Source organism: Eubalaena glacialis, chromosome 1 (assembly GCF_028564815.1).
Source record: "Eubalaena glacialis isolate mEubGla1 chromosome 1, mEubGla1.1.hap2.+ XY, whole genome shotgun sequence".
Lineage (NCBI taxonomy): Eukaryota > Metazoa > Chordata > Mammalia > Artiodactyla > Balaenidae > Eubalaena > Eubalaena glacialis.
Genome location: NC_083716.1, coordinates 173414120 through 173436423, shown reverse-complemented (window position 1 = coordinate 173436423; position 22304 = coordinate 173414120). Strand labels below are relative to the sequence as shown.

General features: G+C 35.2%; 1 protein-coding gene across 12 annotated transcripts in view; it reads right to left on the bottom strand.

The window, feature by feature from the left end:
• The window catches only part of LOC133098249 (sodium channel protein type 2 subunit alpha), an 89079-nt gene extending 67325 nt beyond the window's left edge, over positions 1–21754 (bottom strand). For 6 of the 12 annotated variants that reach the window (XM_061201001.1, XM_061201019.1, XM_061201010.1 and 3 more), the window contains exons 1-10: positions 21488–21754; positions 20474–20592; positions 10083–10172; positions 9227–9355; positions 8560–8651; positions 7404–7676; positions 4694–4757; positions 2990–3131; positions 2642–2848; positions 1178–1465 (exon numbers count right to left, since the gene is read on the bottom strand). In XM_061201001.1, coding sequence (XP_061056984.1) covers positions 1178–1465; positions 2642–2848; positions 2990–3131; positions 4694–4757; positions 7404–7676; positions 8560–8651; positions 9227–9355; positions 10083–10172; positions 20474–20592; positions 21488–21754 — 1671 coding nt within the window. Of the gene's footprint in view, positions 1–1177; positions 1466–2641; positions 2849–2989; positions 3132–4693; positions 4758–7403; positions 7677–8559; positions 8652–8746; positions 8839–9226; positions 9356–10082; positions 10173–20473; positions 20593–21487 lie in introns of all 12 variants that reach the window. The other 6 variants (XM_061201026.1, XM_061201066.1, XM_061201080.1 and 3 more) reach the window with 3 other exon arrangements.
• Positions 21755–22304: the final 550 nt, after the last annotated feature.

Sequence of the window (22304 nt, the reverse complement as noted above, 5' to 3'; positions counted from 1 at the left end):
TGGACCGCCAGGGAAAAAAAAGATTTTTTTTTAAAGATATTCTTTCTAGTCAGCCTGATACAGTGGAAAGTTCAAGGGTATCAGTGTCAGGCCAAATCTGAATGCCGCTTCAACCTTTAATAACCAGATGACATTGGGCAATTATTTAACTTCACTGAGCCCAAAAAATAGTGAAAGTAGTACTATGCAGGGCTGTTAACATTAATTATGGTAGAATAAGAAGAATGCCAAGCACAAAACAGGCACTCAGCAAAGAATACCAGCCTTCCCCTGTCTTCACATCTGCAGATTGGGGATGAAGATTATAGTACCACCCTAGGGCTGTAGTGAGTGGCTTCAAGTAGCAATGCACCACGTAGGTGTTAGCTATTATCACTGTTATCGGTGTTGTTCAAATTGTGACTGTTAACTGTATGGGTATTAAGCTTTCACTACTGAAAAACTGTATTTCTGGTAATTCTCTTGGTAATTTCAAAGACAATTAAGGATCCTAAATTTCAAAGTTTCAGCAGCTTGTGTTGGTACATAAGCCAGAAGCATCTAGATATCATTTTCTGCACTATGTAAGTCAAGGTATTCTTTTCATGCAAGTCTCCTTAAACATGAGACACAGATAATCAAGAGCAATTAAGCACAACTGTTTATTTAGCGTCATAAATCTTCAGTGCACGTCTACCTAAAATTTTTGATTATATTTTTAGAAAAATTTTGCTTCGGTTTCCCTTGAAACAAGGACACGAAGAATACACTCCTCATAAGAAGTTTGCACGTGCATGGGAACAACTGCACAGATGGTCTGAGAGAATCCACTCTTCACTTCTAGGAACCTGTCACTCAGAAAACCTACAATTCACTGGGTCCAGGCACCACAGCTAAGAAGGGACAGTAACAATCTGCTGATGATTCCTCATGTAGAAAATTGCCCTGAGGAGTCTCATAATCACAAGCCTTCCCAAGCCCAGTGGGAGCTATGCTCTAAAAATGCTCTCCTGAATTCCCAAAGTTGTAAAACTCACAAATTCCTTGAGGTGATAACCAAAACACTCAATGATCGTTACCATTCTGAAAGCATTGTGCCATCCAGGAAGAAGGCAGTTTTATCTAACCAAATTCTGGCATATCTTAAAAAAATTGTGTTTGTTATGACAACGCAATTTATATAATCTAATATTTTTACCTGGTGTGGAGAGGAAAACCTCTTTTCATATGTCAGCCTGCTTCCTTCTAAGGAAAAACGGAAACCTTTTCTTCTTATGCTGTCTTCAGATTCAGATTTGCGGACCCCATCTTCCTTCTCTTCTTCTCCAGACTGTTCTTTCTGTTTCTTTTTCTTCCGTCTGTTTTTCAGCTCTTTTTCACTCTTGGAGCTCAACTTTGATGCTACTGAAGAACTTTCTGAGAAAACCCCTATCCCACCAGCACCACTGAAGTCTCTTGATTCAGCAGATGCGGCTGCAGCTGCTGCCTAGAAGGGTTCAAGGGAGATGGTAGTTGCATATACACTTTGAAAAACTCTATCTATGTTACTGCTTACTTTATCTTTGGTATCATGAATATGTGATTTTGAAAAATGATTCTCCATTCTAGTATGTATTTGGAAAACAATGCATTGTCGTTAGACCGACTGAAGAATTAAAATGAACAGAAAAGTGGAAATGCACAACAAAAGCAGATTATAGATTGTATATAAGAAAATCCCAGATCATGGCATCTGAATGAATTTGTAAATTTTAACAGTACAGTTATTGGAAAGAAAAAGTGTTCAATGTTGTTGCTGCTACCCCAGTATATTTTATTTATCTGATCTTTATTACATATTGATACTGTAAATTTCAACAGTACAGTTATTGGAAAGATAAAGTGCTCAGTATTGTTGCTGCTAGCCCAGTATATTTTATTTATCTGATCTTTATTACATATTGATATTTAGGATATTCTGTGTTAAAAGGGAACTGTACTCTACATCCAAGAAAAGACGAATATAGGCAATTGGATTAATGACATTAAGTCAAACAAATATACCTAGAGAAATTCTTGCCTTATTTTGAAGCCTCATCAGTCCAAATTATAGGATTTACAGAGTAGTAGGCAAAGAATGTAATGATTTAGTATGTTTATGTACCAGTGTTTTCCTTATGCGATCCACAAACTTGCATTTAAACACTTGAAATAGAAAATAAATATTAAATAGGTCTTTGTCTTTCTTCCAGACTCTATGAAATAATCTTCTCAGTTTGACCCTGGTTTTCTGACCTTTCCCACCTCTAGCAACACTAACGAAGAAGCAATTATAACTGAATTCTGCTTCCTCAGAAGATTAAGAAAATACTTCGAAGGCATGTAGGTATAACTACTTTGTGAGCTTGAGTCAATAAAGGGTCACAAGGGAGAAAAAAATGTCAACAAAGTCATTATAATTCGTCATGTTTGGATGCCATTACTATTGACAGTAAGTAATCATCAAAATAAAATAATAATCCCCTAATAAGCAAACAGGCTCCTAACACTTACCAAATACATATGACTTGTTTCGAATATCAATTACCACTGCTGATTTTGTGTGTTAGATGACTCTGATCTCGACAGTGTGGTCAGAGAGCTGAGATAAACAAACAAAAAGGCTCGATGCTTGCTACTATACCTGAGCTTCTTCTTGTTGCTTTTTTAATTGTTCAAGCATCTGCTGAAATTCAGCTTCTTTCTGTTCAGCCTCTTCCAGCGTTGCCTGATTCTGTTCCTCATAGGCCATGGCCACCACAGCCAGGATTAAATTTATAAGGTAGAATGAGCCCAAGAAAATGACTAGCACAAAAAATATCATATATGTTTTCCCAGCAGCACGTAATGTCTGCAAAAATGGAAGAGATATTTTATTAAATTTTATACAGGATGTTATGAGCTCACACTCTAAGTAATAAAGTATATTATAGCAATTCTCTTGATCTCAGTATTTCATGCTTCCCAGATGAATCATTTTATCTGTTCTCACCAGTTGATAAAGGTTTTCCCAGAAGTCTTGAGTCATAAGACGAAATAAGGACAAGAAAGCCCAGCTAAAGGTGTCGAAGCTTGTGTAGCCATAGTTGGGGTTTCTACCAGCCTTCACACAGATGTATCCTTCTGGACACTGGCTGTTATTAGGTTAAAGGAAAGAGAGGAAGTCAGTAACTGTAAGTTGGATGGCTGGCTTTCCTGTTTTTATAGATGCCAATATCCATTTTATGAGACACCAGGGAAAGCAGATTTCTCTCACTTTAGCCAGTGCTCAACCCAGCACTTAAGTGGACTGATTTACATAACAACAGAATCTGCTAAGTCTATTTGTGGATTCCTCTGTGATTCATGATTGTCATTATTATATTTATCATGTCTCCATATAAAAGCAATCATATTATGATTACTATCTTCTGGGATTTGTGAACATGAACAGAAAAATAAGTCTACAGGGAAAAATTTGATTTTCACTGAAGATATCTAGAGGCAGAAGTGTGTTGAATGTGGAGGTAGGCAAGAGGGCTAAAGAAAAGATGGTGGGGGCACATTGAGAGGAGTGAATGAGTCTGCAGAGTGAAGGTTTCATAGTATGACCTTAATGATCAAGCTGACCTGGCCTCAATACTGTGCCTGACACTTCTGGGCTGCGAGACCTTGGGCAAGTTTCCCACACTTGCTAGTCTTGGAGAACCTCATATGTAAGAAAGGGCTAATAACAGAACCTGCCTCCCAAACTTACAATCATTGAATACGATATCATATGTAAAACATTTAGTATAGTACAGAGAAAGAGTTAAAATCAGTCTGTTTTACTTATCACTAAGATCTGGAGATAAAGGCAGCACAATCTTTATCACATGAGCCAAATGCAAAGCCTGATGCTGATACCATTGGGAATTTTGCTACAGGTATTAGCTACTAATGTCCACAATATCATCTTCCACAGAAAGAACATTAGATTTCTGCCTATGATTCTAAAATCTTGTCAACTAGAGAAAGGTAACTATTTCTCTGAATTTTCCTCCTTGCTTTAGCTCCAGGTACAATACTTCTTAATAACAAGCATTCACATGATGCCAATCATAATAATTAAAAGTACTTATTGAATGCTGTAATAGCTAAACATTCATTAATCCATTTAATTCTCACAGCCACCCTATAATTATTCCTATTTATCACATGGGGAAATCAAGGCAAGGAGAGGTGACGTTATATGGTGAAGTCTGGGTTTGAATTCATATAAACTCTCCAGTCTACGCTGTTAACCGCTTTGCTAAAATATGCTAAACATGTACTCACCACACCTCAGATATTGACATTATCTTCAGATATCTTACATTTTATGCCATGGAGACCACATTAGCTTATATAGAATATCACACTTATAAAAGAACATGCTTATGAATTCTATTAACTTAAGCTTCTTATGTATATGTACTGCTTTTCCCTATATTTTCCGTTGAACTAATTTGCAAGATTAGCTGTGACCTAGTATGGAAAAATAATTGCTGCGTATGAGTGAGTGTGTGAAGGAGGTGAGAATCCACACTCATCCCAGCTATTTTGAGAGTCAGTGTGAAGTGGAATTTATGGAGGGCTTTGAATGAGGAGCAAGCGGGGGCTGGACGGGTGGAAGGTAGCAGGTTATGAAGGCCGATGGAGTAGTGTGGACTGAGACTCAACACAAAACATCACTTACCCTGCATCTGAGCTGTTGCCACAAAGCAGAGCATCATTTTGCCCTTCCAAAAAATAGAAGTGACCTATTTAAAAGAATAAAGAATAGAAAGAATCATTAAAAAAAAACCCTCAAAACACTTCAGCCATTGTGTCTAGGTAACAAAGCTTACCTTTTTTTAAACCATAATGAAATTGATAAAATAATAAATATGTATAGGGCTAAATGAAAATATTTTAATAATAATTGAATATTAAACAAATATCAAAAAACATTTTTGATTAAACGAATGTTTAGAAAATTGATTTAAAAAGAAATTTTTTGGTAAGGAATAACTATTATAGCATTCTCTATCAGCATTTATTGCAAATATAAACTCAAATTGCTTGGGATAATTCAAAAAATAGCTGTCAAATTAAGGCTGTTTGGCACAAAAAGTGAGAGATAGGAAAGCCTTGTTGCTTCTAAATGCTGCCATGAAATAACATTTTATTTTACAACTACGCTTTGCCTGGACCCAAACTAGATTCAGACCTTTGTTTTCCCTACCAATTTTAACTTAATTTCTTGTGAAAAGTGGACTGAGCTGTTTGCTCTTTCCATGATACTGTAAGTAAGTGGTTTGCTTTGAGTTTTGGCTTGAATACTGTCTTTCAAGATAAACTTGCTTCTTTGGAGATACGTATTTTCTAAGTATACCTATTTTTTATTCTTAAGGAATACCTTATATATAAATTTAATAAGTTGCAAAGATGATCTCAGGAAACATACACATATATAAACATACGTATTTACATATTCACATACAAAAACACACAGACACATATACATTAAAAAAACACACACATAACCCCCACAAAAAAATTTTACTATAGTTTTCAGGAATACTTAAAAGGCTATATTCAAGGAATACCCTAATATATTATGTAGGTCAATCTGGGTCATAATTTCACAAAAAATTTTAGATCCTTACCTCATAACATACATCAAAAAATCATTCTAGATATTTAGAGATTAAAGATTTAAAGACAAGTCCATTAATATAATATAAAAATATGTAGGTTTTCTTTTCAATCTAGAATATACAGGTGGCTGTTTTATATGCAGAATATACAGGTGGCTGTTTTATATGCAGAATATCTAGGTGAAAATTTTTATTATTTCTGAATCCAGAAGCATTTTATAATCTTAAATATAGAAAAAAAGAAAACAAATTTGATGACTTGATTGCCTAAAACTCAGAATCACTTAGGGACCAAAAACAAACAATAAGAAGAAAAAACAAGCTGGAGAATATATTCACCAAAAAAAGACAAAATGTTAAGATACTTGATAAATTATAGAGATCTTATGAATTCCCAAAATATACTATCACCTGATAGAATAACAGGTAAAAATGTCAACAGATAATTCACATTACATTAAATATATAACTTGCTAATGATACTAATAAACAATTATAGATTCTACCACATTAATAATTAAAAAGAGGATACACTTTTCCTTCCATCAGAAGATGTTAAAATATGGTAATAATCAATATTAATGAGAATTCAGTAAGATGGCCACTGCTGCAGGAGGTATATAGTGGTCTGACCTCTTTGGAGAGCAATATGACACTATGTCTCCCTAGCCTTAATCTCATCATACCCTTTAACCCCTCAAAATTCTACTAATAGAAATCTATCTGAAGGAAACAATCAGAAATAGAGAAAAGATTTATGTGCAAAGATTGTCACTGTGCTGTTATTATAACATTAATAAATGGGAAATTTCATAAATAATGAAATCATTTGTTTTATTTATTCACTTGTCCAAAGAATCTTAATCTCTTCAGTAAAAATCTTCATGAGAATACTAATTCTTAAAACATTAATATAATGTGAGAAGTGATAAAATTTCACATGGTTCTAAAAACCATGAAGGATACCTTGCACTAAGTATCCCAATGGAGTATTGATAATCAAGAGATCAATGGAAGTTGGCTAGCTAATTGCATAAGGAGAGGGAGGGACTTGGACATTCCAATGACAGAGGGGCTGGCTTCAATGATAAGAAATTATACTAAAGCATATCATAAGTATATTCTGATGTCCATCTCTAAAATAAAATCAAACTGTATTGATAAACAACTCTAACACAATGATTGATACCAAAGAGATAAACTGGAATAAGAATATTATAAAGGTAGGTTTTGAGTTTACACTTGCTCATCAATAAGTAACTTGCTGGACTGAGGTTGCTTAACTTTCTGATGAGTACACAAATTCAGATTTCATCTTAGTTTCTCCATTTCCAGATACATCATATGCACTCAATACGTATATTGAGTCAAACCAAATAGGGCCAGATTATTTTTCCTCAGTCTTCTTAATAATCCATTTCAGCAAAATACATTGAATAGTCCAAACTAATGATTTATTTATTAAGATGACTGAAAACTCCTGATCAATCCCTAACAAATAAATATTTTTGTTTGTAAAGCATTATATTGTATTGCTGTCAAGACTGGTTTAGGAAAAGAATACATCTTCAAATGGTAACTTTTATCACATTGGTTGAAAGATAAGGAAAAAGGAGTAAGATACCATTTGATTTCTGTATCATATATACTATCTTAAATTGGTCTAAGTAATTTGGTTCACATCAAAATTGAGACAATTTTCACTATATATATATTTTTAATATTTAAAGGACTAAACAGCTTAATGGTTAAAAGAGTATATCTTACTTTTATCTTCAATATATTCATCCCAGTTAAACATGCTCACTGTCCTATTGAAAGTGGTACCATTCCCATCCAATGAGTTATTAAAGAAGGAAGTGATGTTTATTTCAAAGGAAGAATTATCTGGGGGCCATTGCAAACATTTGTTTCGCAGGTTGCCCATAAACAGCTGTAATCCTATTAGTGCAAACACGCTCAGACAGAACACAGTCAGGATCATTACATCTGAGAGCTTCTTCACCGACTGGATTAGGGCGCCCACGATGGTCTTCAGGCCTACACATAAAATCAAAGGGAGGAATTTAAATATACTATTCAACAGCTACTTCACAGACAAAAACATCATGAGCTTGTCCTGGAAAATAAAGATGTCATGCAGAATGCCAACAATATTAGTTTAATGTTTGTGACTGAATAACATTTTCATGAAAAGCCTGCTAGCTGGTGAAAATGAATGAAAGCAGAATTTGTATGTTCATTAGAAAACCGTGAATGGAAATAAACCAAAAGTGTATTTCCAAATACTCCTTAGAGCAAAAGAAATGGTTTTGTTATTCATGCTTAAACATCAACCTTGTATAAAATTTTTGCCTTTATTTGCAGATGTCTTACTCCCTAACCTCTTATTGATTTTATAAAAATCTACATGAATAAAGTAGTAAGAAATCTTGAAGCCACTGAATTATGAGGTTATATACTTGTGAATTCTGCAAGCTTGAGTATGGGTTAAAAAAGGAAGACATCTGAAAAATGAGCCCCATGCAGCACTCATGCTATCCCTTGCTCTTTCATTTATCTGAAGTTAAAAAAATTACCAGTTTTAGACCTAACTGGTCAAATCTGCAGCAGTTTGAATGCCTTACAGTTTAGCTTCTATGGAGAAAGCTTGATGTTACAGGACGCAAACCACGTAGCCTGTTACTGCAAATGCCTCATGCAAAAAGTTGTTAAACTCAAAGGCTGATTTAGAACAGATCATTTTAAAGAAAGCAACTAGTAAAAGCAAAGAATCAAATCCACCCAAAATATGATGTACTGATTCTTGCTTTTTTACAAATTTATTTGCAATAGGTGAGAAGCAACAAGGCTTACGCACAAAAGCTGTGATTGTAGCACCAATGCTGCTAAAGTCAGCCTCGGTGTTTAACCTAGCTCTCACCTGGAATGACTGAAATTGTTTTCAGTGCTCGGAGAACTCTGAATGTTCTCAACGCTGAGACATTGCCCAGGTCCACAAACTCTGTCACATATCTGTAATAGGGAGTTCACACACAAACACAATAACAGAACACAAGAAACAGTTGGAGATATAAGGGGCCTACCACCTTATACCAGTTTCTTCTTACCTGGAATTACAGAAATAGTTTTCAAAGCTCTCAAGACTCTGAAAGTTCGAAGAGCTGAAACATTGCCTAGGTTTACAAATTCTGTTACATACCTGTAGAATTAAATCAGAGTTATTCAGAATTTAGGGAAATCTAAGTCTAAGTTGGTCTTTCATCAAGATCTTTCAACTTCAATGAGTGTTGTCATCAGATTTCCCAATTAAGAGAAAAATGGCATTGTCATCAATCATAATCTCTGTTACTTGGGTAACTTATTTTATTGCTTTACAGCACTAATTGAAATCAAAGCCATGTAATTTACTATGATAGTCCCTAATTTCTCCAAAGTGCACAATCTGATTGGAAGAAAAATATCCTAAATTCACAAAATAACCAAGAAAAATGCTTGATCTGTTAAGGGAAACCACCAAGGAGAAATACAGTGTAGGCTCCCACTAATGATTTACTCTTCCCGGATAGAAAATGTATTAAGATACTTACGCAAAAGTAATGACTGTGAAATCCAACCAATTCCATGGATCCCGTAGAAATGTGAAATCTTCTAAACAAAAGCCCCTTGCAAGTATTTTTATAAGTGATTCAAAAGTGTAAATTCCTGTAAAGGTGTACCTGAGAGAAAATAGCCAAGCCCACATTAAAGATCTAGTAGGTAATTTACATGTACATGTCTTAAAGGAGAAAAACAACAAATACAAATTAGAGGCTTCCATATAGTTCTATATTGGTCTCCCTATAATGTAGACCTTAGGTAGTACTTAAGGAAGAAACATTACATTCTGAAAGACATTCTCATTGACTATAAATGAGTATTGTACTTGCTACATTAATTCATTTGAAGGCCCAAATAATATGGTTCTATATGAAGATATTACCCGAAATACACTAGTTTTGGTCTAATTCAAGGAAATAGTTATTAACAAAAATAAATGAAGATTTTTTGTTTAATAAAATGTGCATCATTAACAGCCATGAAATATATACTAATAAAACATAGAAAGGTGATAGCCATGAGGAAAAGAACATACAAACTGGGTATAATTTTTATCATCAGATATTAGTAATCACTGATGACCTTTGAAAGAGTGTGAGACTCATAAGGAAGATAAAGAGCTACAAATATTGGCAGTCAAATCAGTGCAGTAATTGGAGCAACTTAATGAGCCAGTGCAAGCTTTGTCCTACAGAAAATCAGTGGTTGAAATGAACTTGAATCACTGTCTAACTGGTTTGTAGTAGCTAGTAAGATTTGCTAAAGAAACTGATGAGGTCTCAAGATGTTAAATGCACATAAAGGGACAACAATATTGCAAGATTTTTTTTTAAATCTTCTACTTACTCCACATTCTTTGTCCAGTCTGGAGGATTACTCATGGTCATAAATACACAGTTGGTAAGAATAGTGCACATAATGAGCACATTGAATAAAGTAGAAGAATACCGTCAAGGAAGACAAAATTCAGTGGAAAATTTCACTTTCATACACCATTGTGTCTTTCACCACCATGAAGTTTAGAACTTTTATGCCCTTATTATTTTATTATTGAGTTTGCTTTTTCCATTTCTGTAATTTTAACAACTCCATAACCAAGTCATGTCAGGCCAAGCCATCAATTATTTGGAGGCTACTTATGTGATCTTCGCAATGAAAAAGATTAAATGAAAAGAAATTAGCTCATTGGTAAATAATTTAAGTTTTTTTCTTTCTTTAATGACAGACTCAATGACTGAAGTGCAAGCTCAGCATGTATGAAGACTCTGACAAAAATTCAACAAGAGAATTCCAGTAATTACAGTCGTCCCACAGTATGCGTGGGGGATTGGTTCCAGGACCTGCAGCAGATACCAGAATCCACAGATGCTCAAGTCCCATAGTGGGCCCTCTGTATCCGTGGTTTCTGCATCCTCAGATTCAAGGAACCATGGATCCTGAACACTGTACACCACCTACTGTTGGTTGAATCTGCGAATGTAGAACCCATGGATATGAAACCCGTGGATGGGGAGGGCCGACTGTAACTGAATGCATTATAACTCCATCCTAAGGGTCACCTGAGTGGAATATCTTCAATAAAATTCTTCGTAAGTGGAGTATATAATATACAGTGATTGCTCATTAAATTCTGAATAGTAAGAGAAGATGGCTGGTGTTAGTACTGACATTTCTTGGGTTTGTAACTGTGGCCAAATTACTTAATAATTTCCCTAAGCCTTGGTTCACTTTGCTATAAAAGGGAGAAAGAATAACCATTTCACAAGATTGCTGTCAGGATAAATTAGTTAAAATATATTAAACCTCCTACAACTTAATGTGTCTTGTACATGGTAGATACTCAATACTTTCTTAATTTCCTAAATCATAGAGAACACTACTTATAACAAACATGTGGTTTGTTTCACTCTACCCCACTTTGCCTGTGTAGACATAGCCAACGCAGTTCACTCTCCTTTATACTGAAAAACAGCAACAAAAGCTCTTTAAGAAAACATTCAGTAGTAATACTTGAAATAACTTTCTTTCATAGTTAATAAAAAGCACAAGAAGGATTCAGCTGTACTTATGCAAAACAAGAGCTTTATCAATATAGATTTAGAAACTTTATAAAAATTCCAGTGAATAAATGCTAGTAATATCACTTGTCACTCTCTATTTTTATTATAAATCTTCACATTACTTACACATAGCAAAATATCAGCACGATTTTAAATGTAGTAAAATAGAATAGTGTTGTGTTATCTATATGTTGTGTTATGTATTATGTGTTAATCTATAAAGGAAGCTTCTTTGCACCCGTAACTGACTTTAGTCAAAGCAATCATTGATTTTTCATGTTGACTGGCAGTGATGCAAGGCACATGCTTAATTCTCAGCTTGTTAAAATGCATCCACATGAAAACAGTCATAAGTGAATGATGTGGATCAGCCACATGAGGGCACTACAACCTAGAGAACACAGAAAAACACCATTTCAAAGAAGAAACATTTTTCCTTTATTGCTAAAAAGAAACAAAAAAAGTAAGACAAAATTAAAGATGACTTGCTATTAGTATATAAAACTAGAGGATCCTCTGTGTCTGTTAGGTTGCTAGGCTCTACTGGAGAAAATGACTCCCCTTGGTCGGTTGGCGCCATTCAAAATACATGGTTCCCAGCCTCACCCACACTCAACACAGTCTAAATATTTCTCCACTTCACTGCACCTCCTACTCTGCAAAGACAATTCCAAATATTCTCCACTCTTCTCTGATCTCCAATCTTCCTCCTTCCCTCCCCATTTCAAACTCATGACCTTATTTCCTACTTCACTGAGAGAAGAGATAGGATCAGAATGCCATATCTTTACCTCCCACCCACAAATTGACAAACCTCTCTGTATTAAGATCCTTTCCTCCTTCTTGTTTCAATGGGGGGAGTTTTCAATCCCTCTACTCATACTCTGGACACCTTCTACCTTTCCAGAACACTTCAGAAATCTCTTATCTCTTCCTTCTCTTATCTTTAACACTTCCCACTCTATCCACCTCTTCCTATCAGCACAAACTTGCTTAAGTCTCTCTTATCTTGGAGTAAAAAAAGAAAATACTTTCCTATAACCCACAATCCTCTAACTACTTACTACTAACTACTTCTCTTTTCCATTTCACAGCCAAACTTCTTGGAAGAGATGTTTATCTTTACTTTCCCTCATTTATCTATCACATCCTTAGCCTACCAGTTTTCTTTCTAAATATGACAAACATCTTCATGTTTTGTCCCTGAAAATAAAAGGATAATTTGAGTTCTTATTTGACTTGCTCTCTCAGCAGCATTTGACAAGCATGATTCTTCACCCTTTCATTATGTTCTCTTATTTTTGCTTTCATGAAGTCCCAATCCCTTGATTTTTCATGTCTCATGGACAACAATTTTTTTGTATCCTTTGAAATGTTATATTTCCCTTTTTGAAAAGGACATCGGATATCCAAGCCATTTTTCCCTCTCCTGCTATATTTATCCTAGTAAAGCTCATCAACATACATAGTTCCAAGTACATTTACATGCCCACTGATCTCAAATATTTCTCTCTAGACTAGCCCTCTCTTCTGAACTCAACTGTCCATAGTACCCAATTGTACATATTACATCTGCACTTATGTTTACTCATCTCATTGACACTTCAAATTTTTTCAGTTCTAAAACTAAACTAAAAATCTTTTCATCCTATCCCTCTGCTCCTCTCAAATACTGCCCCTTTGACATCTCTTTATCACAGAAAATGGCTCATGATCCAGCCAGGAACCTAGGAGCGATCTTGCATTTTTCTCTTCCCTAAACCTCCACATTCAACTTAACACCAAATATTGTCAATTCTACCTGCTATGCCTGGATTCAGTGAACTTTTTCCCCAATCCTCATATCACTACACAGCCCAGGTGTCCATCAAATCTAACCTAGATTACTGCAATTTCATCTAAACTGGTCTTTCTGAATCCATGTTTGACTCCTTTCAATCCTTTCTGCATACTGTACCAAATGATCTTTGTAAATGTAATTTCAATAGCTTTCCACTACCTTAGGATGGCGATCAAATATCTTACAATAGGAGGTCTAACTCCTCTCTACTTCTCCAATTTCAGCTTCTTTACTCTTCATTCCACTCTCCCCAGTCCAATATTATTGCAATTGTTCTAGGTCATGGAATTAAATAAGCTCTTGTTCAAGTCAGGATCTTAGCAAGTATCACCTCTTTTCCCTGGACATGCTCTCTACTTCACCTAGCCAATTCCAACTTTTTCTCCAGCACTCAGATTAAAAGTTATTTTCAGTAAAATGCTGTGCACAATAGCACATTTCCTGATTAGGTCTATCAGTAATATATACTTGTAGCATCTGATACCATTCCTCCAATGACTAATTTTAACACTGATTTTTTTTCTACTAGGCAGTCAACTTCATGAGGGCCATGTCTATATTGTTCACCACCATACCCTTGCCATTTTGCAGTGTCCGTTGGCTATTGAATGATGTCAGTTCGGAAGATTGTTTATTACTAAGTGAAGTAAATTTTCCCTTTTTAATGATATATTTATTAATATGGATCAGAAATACAGTATGAAATTTGTTTTCACATATATCAAGTTCACAAGTTTCTACACTTTTTTTGAAAGAGAGAACACTGGATAAATATAAAGGGGAAATTAATAGCCTCATGAGATTTATGTCACATAACAGACTGAGCCATGGTTTTATGACCCTTAAAAATATTTACTCCTTATAATGATAAAAATTAAGTATATATAATAACGTAAAATATATATTCAAATATTAATAAATAATAGAAAGAGTGAATATTACCCAGTAAGTCAAAATTAATAAATCATTACACTCAAACTCATGTTTTTCACATTGTATGACTATCATTTTAATAATAAAAAATATGCTTAAGTTAAAGATCCTGACAGATGCTCAAAAAGGAAAGCAAATAAAACTATTTTGCTTTTAAACCAAATAAGAGATAACTAGAGTCAGGTTTTTATGCTTTTAGTTTAATAGATAATCTCTAAATAGAGAGTTTCAAAATCCATTACTTTTTAAAATCACTATAAATTTATTTTATCAGTCACATATCTTTAAGATTCTTGGAGTTTGGTGAGTGATTGAAATAGTAGGGTTTCAGATAATGATAACAAATATACAAATATGAAAAAAAATGTAGACATGGTATTAGTGATACCATACATTGAAAAAGTATAGAAATTCCATGTCAAGGCAGATTTCAAGGGGTTAGAACTAGTAACAAAATGCATATATTTATTTTCTAAATATATATTCCATGACATCAACTAAAGTACATTTTTCGAAAGAACAATGAATCCTAGAATAGTATTTCCTTAAGAGACTTTGTATATAAAATAAAATAGAGGTAGGTTAACCTCACATAATATCAGGAAAAAAAGGATTTTTAAATCTATCAATTTCTCTATACCAGGTATTAATACAAATGTGTTAACCTTTTGATTGATACTAACCTGTCAGTTGGCAAGTCTAAATTATTTCCTATGTGTGTATGATGAGGAAAGACTTCAAGTTTATACTGAAAATGGTTTATGTAACTTTTGACATGGAAACTAGATGTCTACCCCTATATCCATGTAGGTAGGATGAAGCAGCATGAGTTTTAATGTGATGAACTGTGGATCAGATGCATCCTTTACCAAACACATGGGCTTCAGCAAGTTAATTCTTTAAGGCTCAGTTTTCTTGTGTAAATGCAGATAAGAGTACTAATACTTTTCTTAGAGGATACAATCATTTTTATTACTATTAATCATTTGTTTATTAAACATAAAAATGTAGGGTGTTTCTTTGTTATTCTTAAGGAGAAGACATCGTTTGTTCTGTCCAGGGGCTTTGTAATAATACATAATACCCAGAGAAGTTGCAGAGAAATTTTCAACTTAAAATATATATGAACTAGAGGTAGAAGATAGTTTTATGTAAGAGGTTTTCTAACATAAAAATGGAGAATTCAAAGCAAAGTAAGACAGGTCTCTTTCTACATATTGGTGCATATTTGTGAGACAGCAGAAATATTGACTAAATGTCACATATATATGTGACACACACATAATGTTAACTCTTGAGTTGTTTAATTTTGTTATTAACAAATTCCTAACTATGTGATAACTTTTGAGCATTGAAAGCAGGAAAAATAGAAATCATAAGCTGTTCACCCTCCTTTCCCTTAGACCTATATAATTTTTGGGTTTTGATTTCTACATAGATGAAAACCGTGATTTTTTAATTTCTACATAGATACCATATAATTTTGGGATGAGCTAAAAAGCTTGCTTCCTCTTTAATGAAATAGTAAGTTGGAGCCACTGAAAATAACCTTTGAAATACACAGAGACAGAGATACTGGCAATGCCCCCAGTACATTATTTATACCTGAGGGTTCAGAAATCAGTTTTCTTCTGTTAGATGGAAATTGCAAAAGATCTAACCTAAACTTTTAGCTCTGCCACTTATATAAAATGTAGTCTTAGAAAAAGACTAAACATGTGTGGGCTTCAATGAACTCATCTGCAAAATGAGAAGGCTGGAACTGACCACATTATGTTTTGGTCGACTAACAGCTCCTAACTCTGGTGCTGTATAAACATTTTGTTTGCAAAATCAAGCCTCAAGACAGTAGAGATTTGTACAGAATTCTTTGTGGAATTCCTTAAACAATATGAGAGTGTTCCTTTGCTAATCTCGCAGCAGCTGCTCCTAGAATTGTAGCTACTACTACCAACAATAGCTGTCCTAGCTACCAGTTATCACATTCTTACCAAGTGCTAGTCATGGTGTCAGGTACTTATGTAGTTATTATTACTGATGTATAAATAACGATTGCAATTTTATAGATGGAGAAACTGAGATTCAAAACAGTTGGAGTAACTTGGCCCAAGGTCATGGAGCCAATAAGTAAATCTCAGAGGTGGGGTTTGAATCCAGGTTTTCTGAAACCAAAAGCTGTTTATTTTCCTACCCCTTATGAATGATAGGTAGTTCTGCATTATTGTGTGATTTGGAGTGTTTCAGGTCTTTGCCATCACTTTAAATACCATCCATACACTGACATCTCTCAGTTATACCTCCAGCCCAACCCTTTTCTGAACTCCAGACTTGTATTTCCATTTAACTTCTCAACTCCTGCACTGAATGTCTAATAGACCCCTCAAAAAAAAATAATATGTTCAAATCCACGCTTTTGATTTTACCCAGCATATCCCTCCACCTAATGTTGTCCCAAGCTCAAGTAACTACATTTTTCTTTCTTGACCAGACTAAACACTTGGAGTCTTCCTTAGCTCTGCTCATTCCCTCACACCCCACGTCCAATTGTTCAGCATCTCCCGTCAGCTCTTCTGAAAAACACATCTGAATTTGATGACGTTTGCTACCCTCATTGTTTCCACCAAAGGCCAAGCCACCGGCATCCCCTGCCTTCATAATGGCAGTAAGCCCCCAATCTATCTTCTTGCTTCCATTCTTTCCCCCCAGGCAGTCTGTTCTCCACGCAGCAGCCAGAGTGATCTTTCTCAAATTTGAGTCAGGTGATGACACTCTTCTGCTGAAAACCCTCCAGTCATCTCTCCCCATCTCATGCAGCATAAATTTGGTGTCTTCACCACAGCCTACAACTTCAGCCCCGACCTTCACTCTCACTGACCTCATCCTCTCCTACTCTCTGCCTTTCCCACTCTCCTCCAGGCGCTCTGGGCTCGTGGCTGATTCTAGAGCACACCAGGTACATTTCCACTTTTATCCTTTGCCTTCATATTTGCTATTCCCTTTTCCCCTCAGATTTCCATGTCTCACTCCCTCACTTCCTTTGGTTCTCTACTCAAATGCTATTTTTTCAGAGAGGACTTCCCTGATCATATGATTTAAAACAGGACCTTGCCACTCTTCTCTTTTTACACTGCTTTATTTTTCTTAATAGCGCTTATCACTAGCTGACACTAGCTGATTTATTTTTATTACCTCTCTCCTCTCAAACACACACATACACATGAATGTAACCACATGCGAGCAGGGACTAGGTTTGGTTCTATGTTGCATCCCAGTGTCTAGAAGAACACCTGCCACACAGTAGGTACTTAATAAATATCTGCAAATGAACAAATGAATGAGTAACAAATGCAAAGTAAAGGAGAGTGTGCATATTAAAGTAAAATAATAAAAACTGACATGCAACACATTGAAAATTCTGATAGGGAATTTTAGGAATATGGATTATTTTTTACTTGTTTACTATCTAGAAAATATAACCATATTTTATTTAACTATTGAAACAAGGTAATGGGCACATCAACAGCATTTTCAGTTTTCAAAATATACCCTGACAAAAATATAGTAAGCATAAGATTTATCTGCCAAAATCAAGAAACAAAGCTAATTTGATATGCAACAGCTCCTAATGAAGATAACAACTCTTTAAGAAGTAAGTCAGGATTTTCGTTGGAAATAGAGATACCAATCTAGGTTTAAAATACAAATTTCTTGATTGTGAATGGCCATTTTCTGGATTATAAACTAATGATAATAAATATACAGCAACCCCTTAACTGTGCCCAAAACCCACCATTACCAACCCCAAGCATTTTTATCTTATAGCAAAAGACACTTGAAGTCAGAAAACCAGGATTTGAGTTTAGGATTTGCGTTGTGAGGAATAAGACAAAATCACTGGGAAAATCACCTGCAAACTGTACAGTATTATTTACATAAAAGTTTACTAGGATCTCCAGGCAAATGTGCCTTATCACCACAAGACTGAAGAATGTGTCTATCAGTCTACCTGCCTTTTCTCATATCTCTACTCCAAGGTGAGATATCTGAAATATAATATTTTAATTCAGGCAATCAGAGATTTTTAAGAATCTACTTTTTCTACGTTGGAAGAAATTTGTAACTATATGCCATTTGTAAGTTTCTGGGAGAGTCAACCGTTCAGTTTGGCAAATCTTAGATTTACCTGGCTGCCTTCACATTTCAACTTGCACCACTGCAGGCCTCCTAACAACTTTGCCCCTTGGAGGTTTTCTTTTTTTCTGGGAAGCAAGTGCAAACCTTCAAATTCAAATTGTATCTTGATTCCTGAATAGCCCCCACCATAAACTCGGTCCTCAATGCCCAGAGTCTCTGATCAGAACTTCTAAAACTGCTCTCATCCTCTACCACTGGAAGTCTCTTTTCCCAGAGGGCGTTAAGTTAGGGTTCCAGGGTCTCCTAATATAGAATTTTTTGGAGTGGAGATTATAGATTTTCAAAAAAATATACTATCTCCCCACAAAAGTTTTAAAACAACAACAAAAACAACAAAAAATCCTGCCTTTTCCTTTAACATTGGGCTTTCTTAATTTTATTTCATCATTCAGTTTCAAGAAAAATAGATTTTTCTGACCTCTTCAAACCTTCCATTTTGTCACTTGTTATGCATCTAATTATTTAACCTCTTGACTCATTTGTCACTTATTTATTCAATATGTACTCTCTCAGTATTTACTACGAACAGAGCATTGGGCTAAGTCTGAATTTTCCACATAATTTCATGTATAAATTGTGATTACATAGGGATGTACAATTATTTTTAAATATAATAAATAATTTGTGGAAAGATTTATTCAGTGCCCAGATTATAAATACTCAAACATAATAATGGACCATAATTTATAGTTCAAGAGACTCAAATCTAAATCTCAATTTTATTATTCATTCCTAAAGCTAACTCAAAGCATTTTTTCTCCCTGTACAACTGGGTTCTCTTACTTGAAAAACAGAGGTAAGGAATCATTATTGCTTAAAAAAACTCAGAAGAAATTATTAAATGTTAAAACATGAAATTAAAGTATAAAATTAAAATATGTTGATGTCTATGCAAAACTGGGGGGGGGGTGTGGAAAAGGAATGACTTAGGTTAAAAGGAAACTGAATTCCAGAATGCCACGCTTCTAAAGACATCATTTGCCACAATGCCAGGCAAGTCTGGGGACATGCTTTACAGCCCCTCCACCCAGAAATTAGATGACTTCCCTGTACCAAGCTTATCCCATCTCTTGAATTCCTTATCTTTTCTAATTCCCTACCATATCTAATTCAAATATTTTCTGGGCCTGCTAGAGGAAGTAAGTTTTTACTTTGTAAGCCTTAAAGCCAAGCCCTGGGCTGACCATGTTGTAAATTGCAGGCAATGACTCTTTCTAATTAGGAAACAAAATTTAAAGTTGTCCTACCTGAGACTTTGCTTAACTTTCAGTTTCCCCTTCCTTACCTCTGGTTCCTGATATATATCAGTTCCTCATCCCAAGGTTTCTGTGCGCTTCCTGTAAATACCTCTGCCTAGCACAGCCAGTCTTGCAAACCTTTGCTTCCTTGGTTTTTCCAGGGCTGGCTGTCAGCCAGATCACTGTCCCTGGCCTGGAATAAAACTTCTCATTCACAACTACTCTATTTAACCTTCAGGAGTAAATCAAATCACCATCTCCCACCAAGGTGTCATCAATCCCATCTCTAGGAAGTAGATACTTCATAAGGGGAATGAAGCATGAAATGAGGATGTATATGGATAAATAGAAATTAAGCCTTTGGAAAGAGATAATTGTAGCAGGACCTGAGACTTGAATAAAACATAGGAACAAGTGACCCAAAAAAGTGACATTTGAAAGGCTAATGTGTATTCCATCACAATTATAAACATTTACTAACTCAAAGCTTTCAAATGCTAAAATGAAAAGCAGAAAGTAGTAAAATTCAGATCAAAAAGATATAAAATTGTATAATTCAGATTATGCATATATTTTCCAAATGTAAGGTAGTGAAGAAAATTAGCTCACAGAATTTACCCATTATATAGATAACCTTGTAAAATTTGAAGACTTATAAAAGGAGAGCCTGGTAATACTGTCAAAATTAATGAAGAAGTCTTGGATGTAGTAGGCAATTCAGAAGGGAGCAGAGGAGGAAAGAAGAAAGAAAGAAGTAGTAAGTCAGGGAAAGAAGAAATACTTGGAAGATGGGGCAAAGTGTTTCACTTACCTATGATCCCATTTTGCAGTAATGCTAACTGTTGAGTAAGAGGGGAAAAAAAAGAAAGAGCACATAACATTGCCAACCACGCATATTTCTGAAAAATTTCCAACTCAGTAAGTGAGTCCAAGAGCAAAATCATATTAAATGACTATTTGAAAAAAGGATATGAATGTACCAAAATCTTAATAGCTAATTTTCTAATAGGGTTGAAGGGAGTTAAAATGTACAGGGCAGGGGTGGCACTGAATCGAGAGATTGCTTTCCCTTTATTCAATACTATAAATGTCTGAAAAAGAAAACAAACACATAAAACAGAATTTAGAATCTTAGTATTAAAATTAAGACCATTTTAAGAAAAAAGTGAGATAATTTTTTAGAAATATTGTCTTATAAAATAATATAATAATATACTAATTACCAACATATGACATGATGCTATGTACTTTCTCTTTCTGAGCCCTATAAACTCTCCTAAATTTGGTAAGTGATATGAGGATTTAAAGAACATAAAGAAAATCTGTAGTCACTGCCATAGGAATACTTAGCATCCTTATCAAGTTTTAATATCAGTATTTTAAAACTGTAATTATAATTCACAAGAGCTCAAAAATGAGGCTTTGATTACTTTTTCAGTTAGATAAAAATTTTCTCAGAGGAACTTCAGGGTTTTCCAGAGGTGTTGTTTGATCACACTCTTTTTTGGGCACTTAAAAGCCACCTGCTTTTATTTCTTCTTGGGGGAGCCATGGAATGGGCAAAGTTTATGGTGTGAAGGAATAAACCTGCTGAAAATCAAAGTACCTTATGTAGAGCTAGATATTGTAAAGAGGAATTTGGATACTACTCCTGGAAATATTATTTTTAATGCATAAAAAAATATACTCCTTGTCTTAACTTTCTGCTTCACCATACTATAAGGTGAACAGACTTTTGCCCTTCCTCATTTCCCCACTGCAGGATGCCCCTTCAATTCTCTGCCTGTCCTGGACATGGGTTCAAATGAGTGCTTCCAAAAGGCTTCTAGGGTAATGGGGCCATTACATGGTCAAGCCCACCTAGTACCCTAATGATATTTCAGACAGAGGGGAGGAGGCGCAACATTCTTCACCTGACATCCCTGGCACTAGCCTGGAAGCAATTAGGAAGTAGGGGAAATAAAGGCAACTTGACTAAGAACTCACTTTCTTATTGATATAGTAGGGGTCCAGGTCCTCCAGGGGCTCTGACACCATCTCTGGAGGAATGTCTCCATAAATAAATGGAAGGGATTTTCCTGCTTCCAAGTCACTATTTGGCTTTGGGCCATTTTCATCATCTTCATCCTTGCGTTCTTGTTTGGGTCTCTTAGCTTTCTCTTCTGCAATGCGTTGTTCAATAGCAGCAAGGGATTCCCTGGTAAAGAAGCGGAAGCTGTCAGGTCCTGGCGGTACCAGCACTGATTGTGCCATCTTTTCATCCTGCTCCTTTAATCACTGTTTAGCTCCTTGCATAAGAAAGTGCTATGGAAACGAGAGAGAGAGAGAGAGAGAGAGGAAAAAAAAAAAAAAAAAAGCAACTGTCATTAGGATAAAATGTGACTGTGGCCAATTACATGATACTGAGATAAAATATATAAAGCAAGCTATCTGTAATATTTTACTAAGGAAGCTGCACTTGGCATTCGGGGGATTCTCCTGCATGCATTCATCTGCTTGCATGGAGATCTATCTTTCACATTCAGTAGGTGTCTATGAGGTAATCTAATCTCCCACTCCCAAAATGTTTTAAGTGAAAATATCCAACTCAGAGCTCAGAAATGGAGAATACTGGTTTGTGCTTGCTGTTTCACTTGTGTGAATATTTTGGCAGCCATCTTTTTCAGCATCCCTTCTGAAAAAAATATCCGAGATCCATAACAAGAGATGAATAATGATCAAAAATTGTAGAACCTGGGCTGTGCGAAGATCTTGCATGTATCTCTCCATTTTTTTCCATGTTCCCTTTGGCCTACTTTTCCAC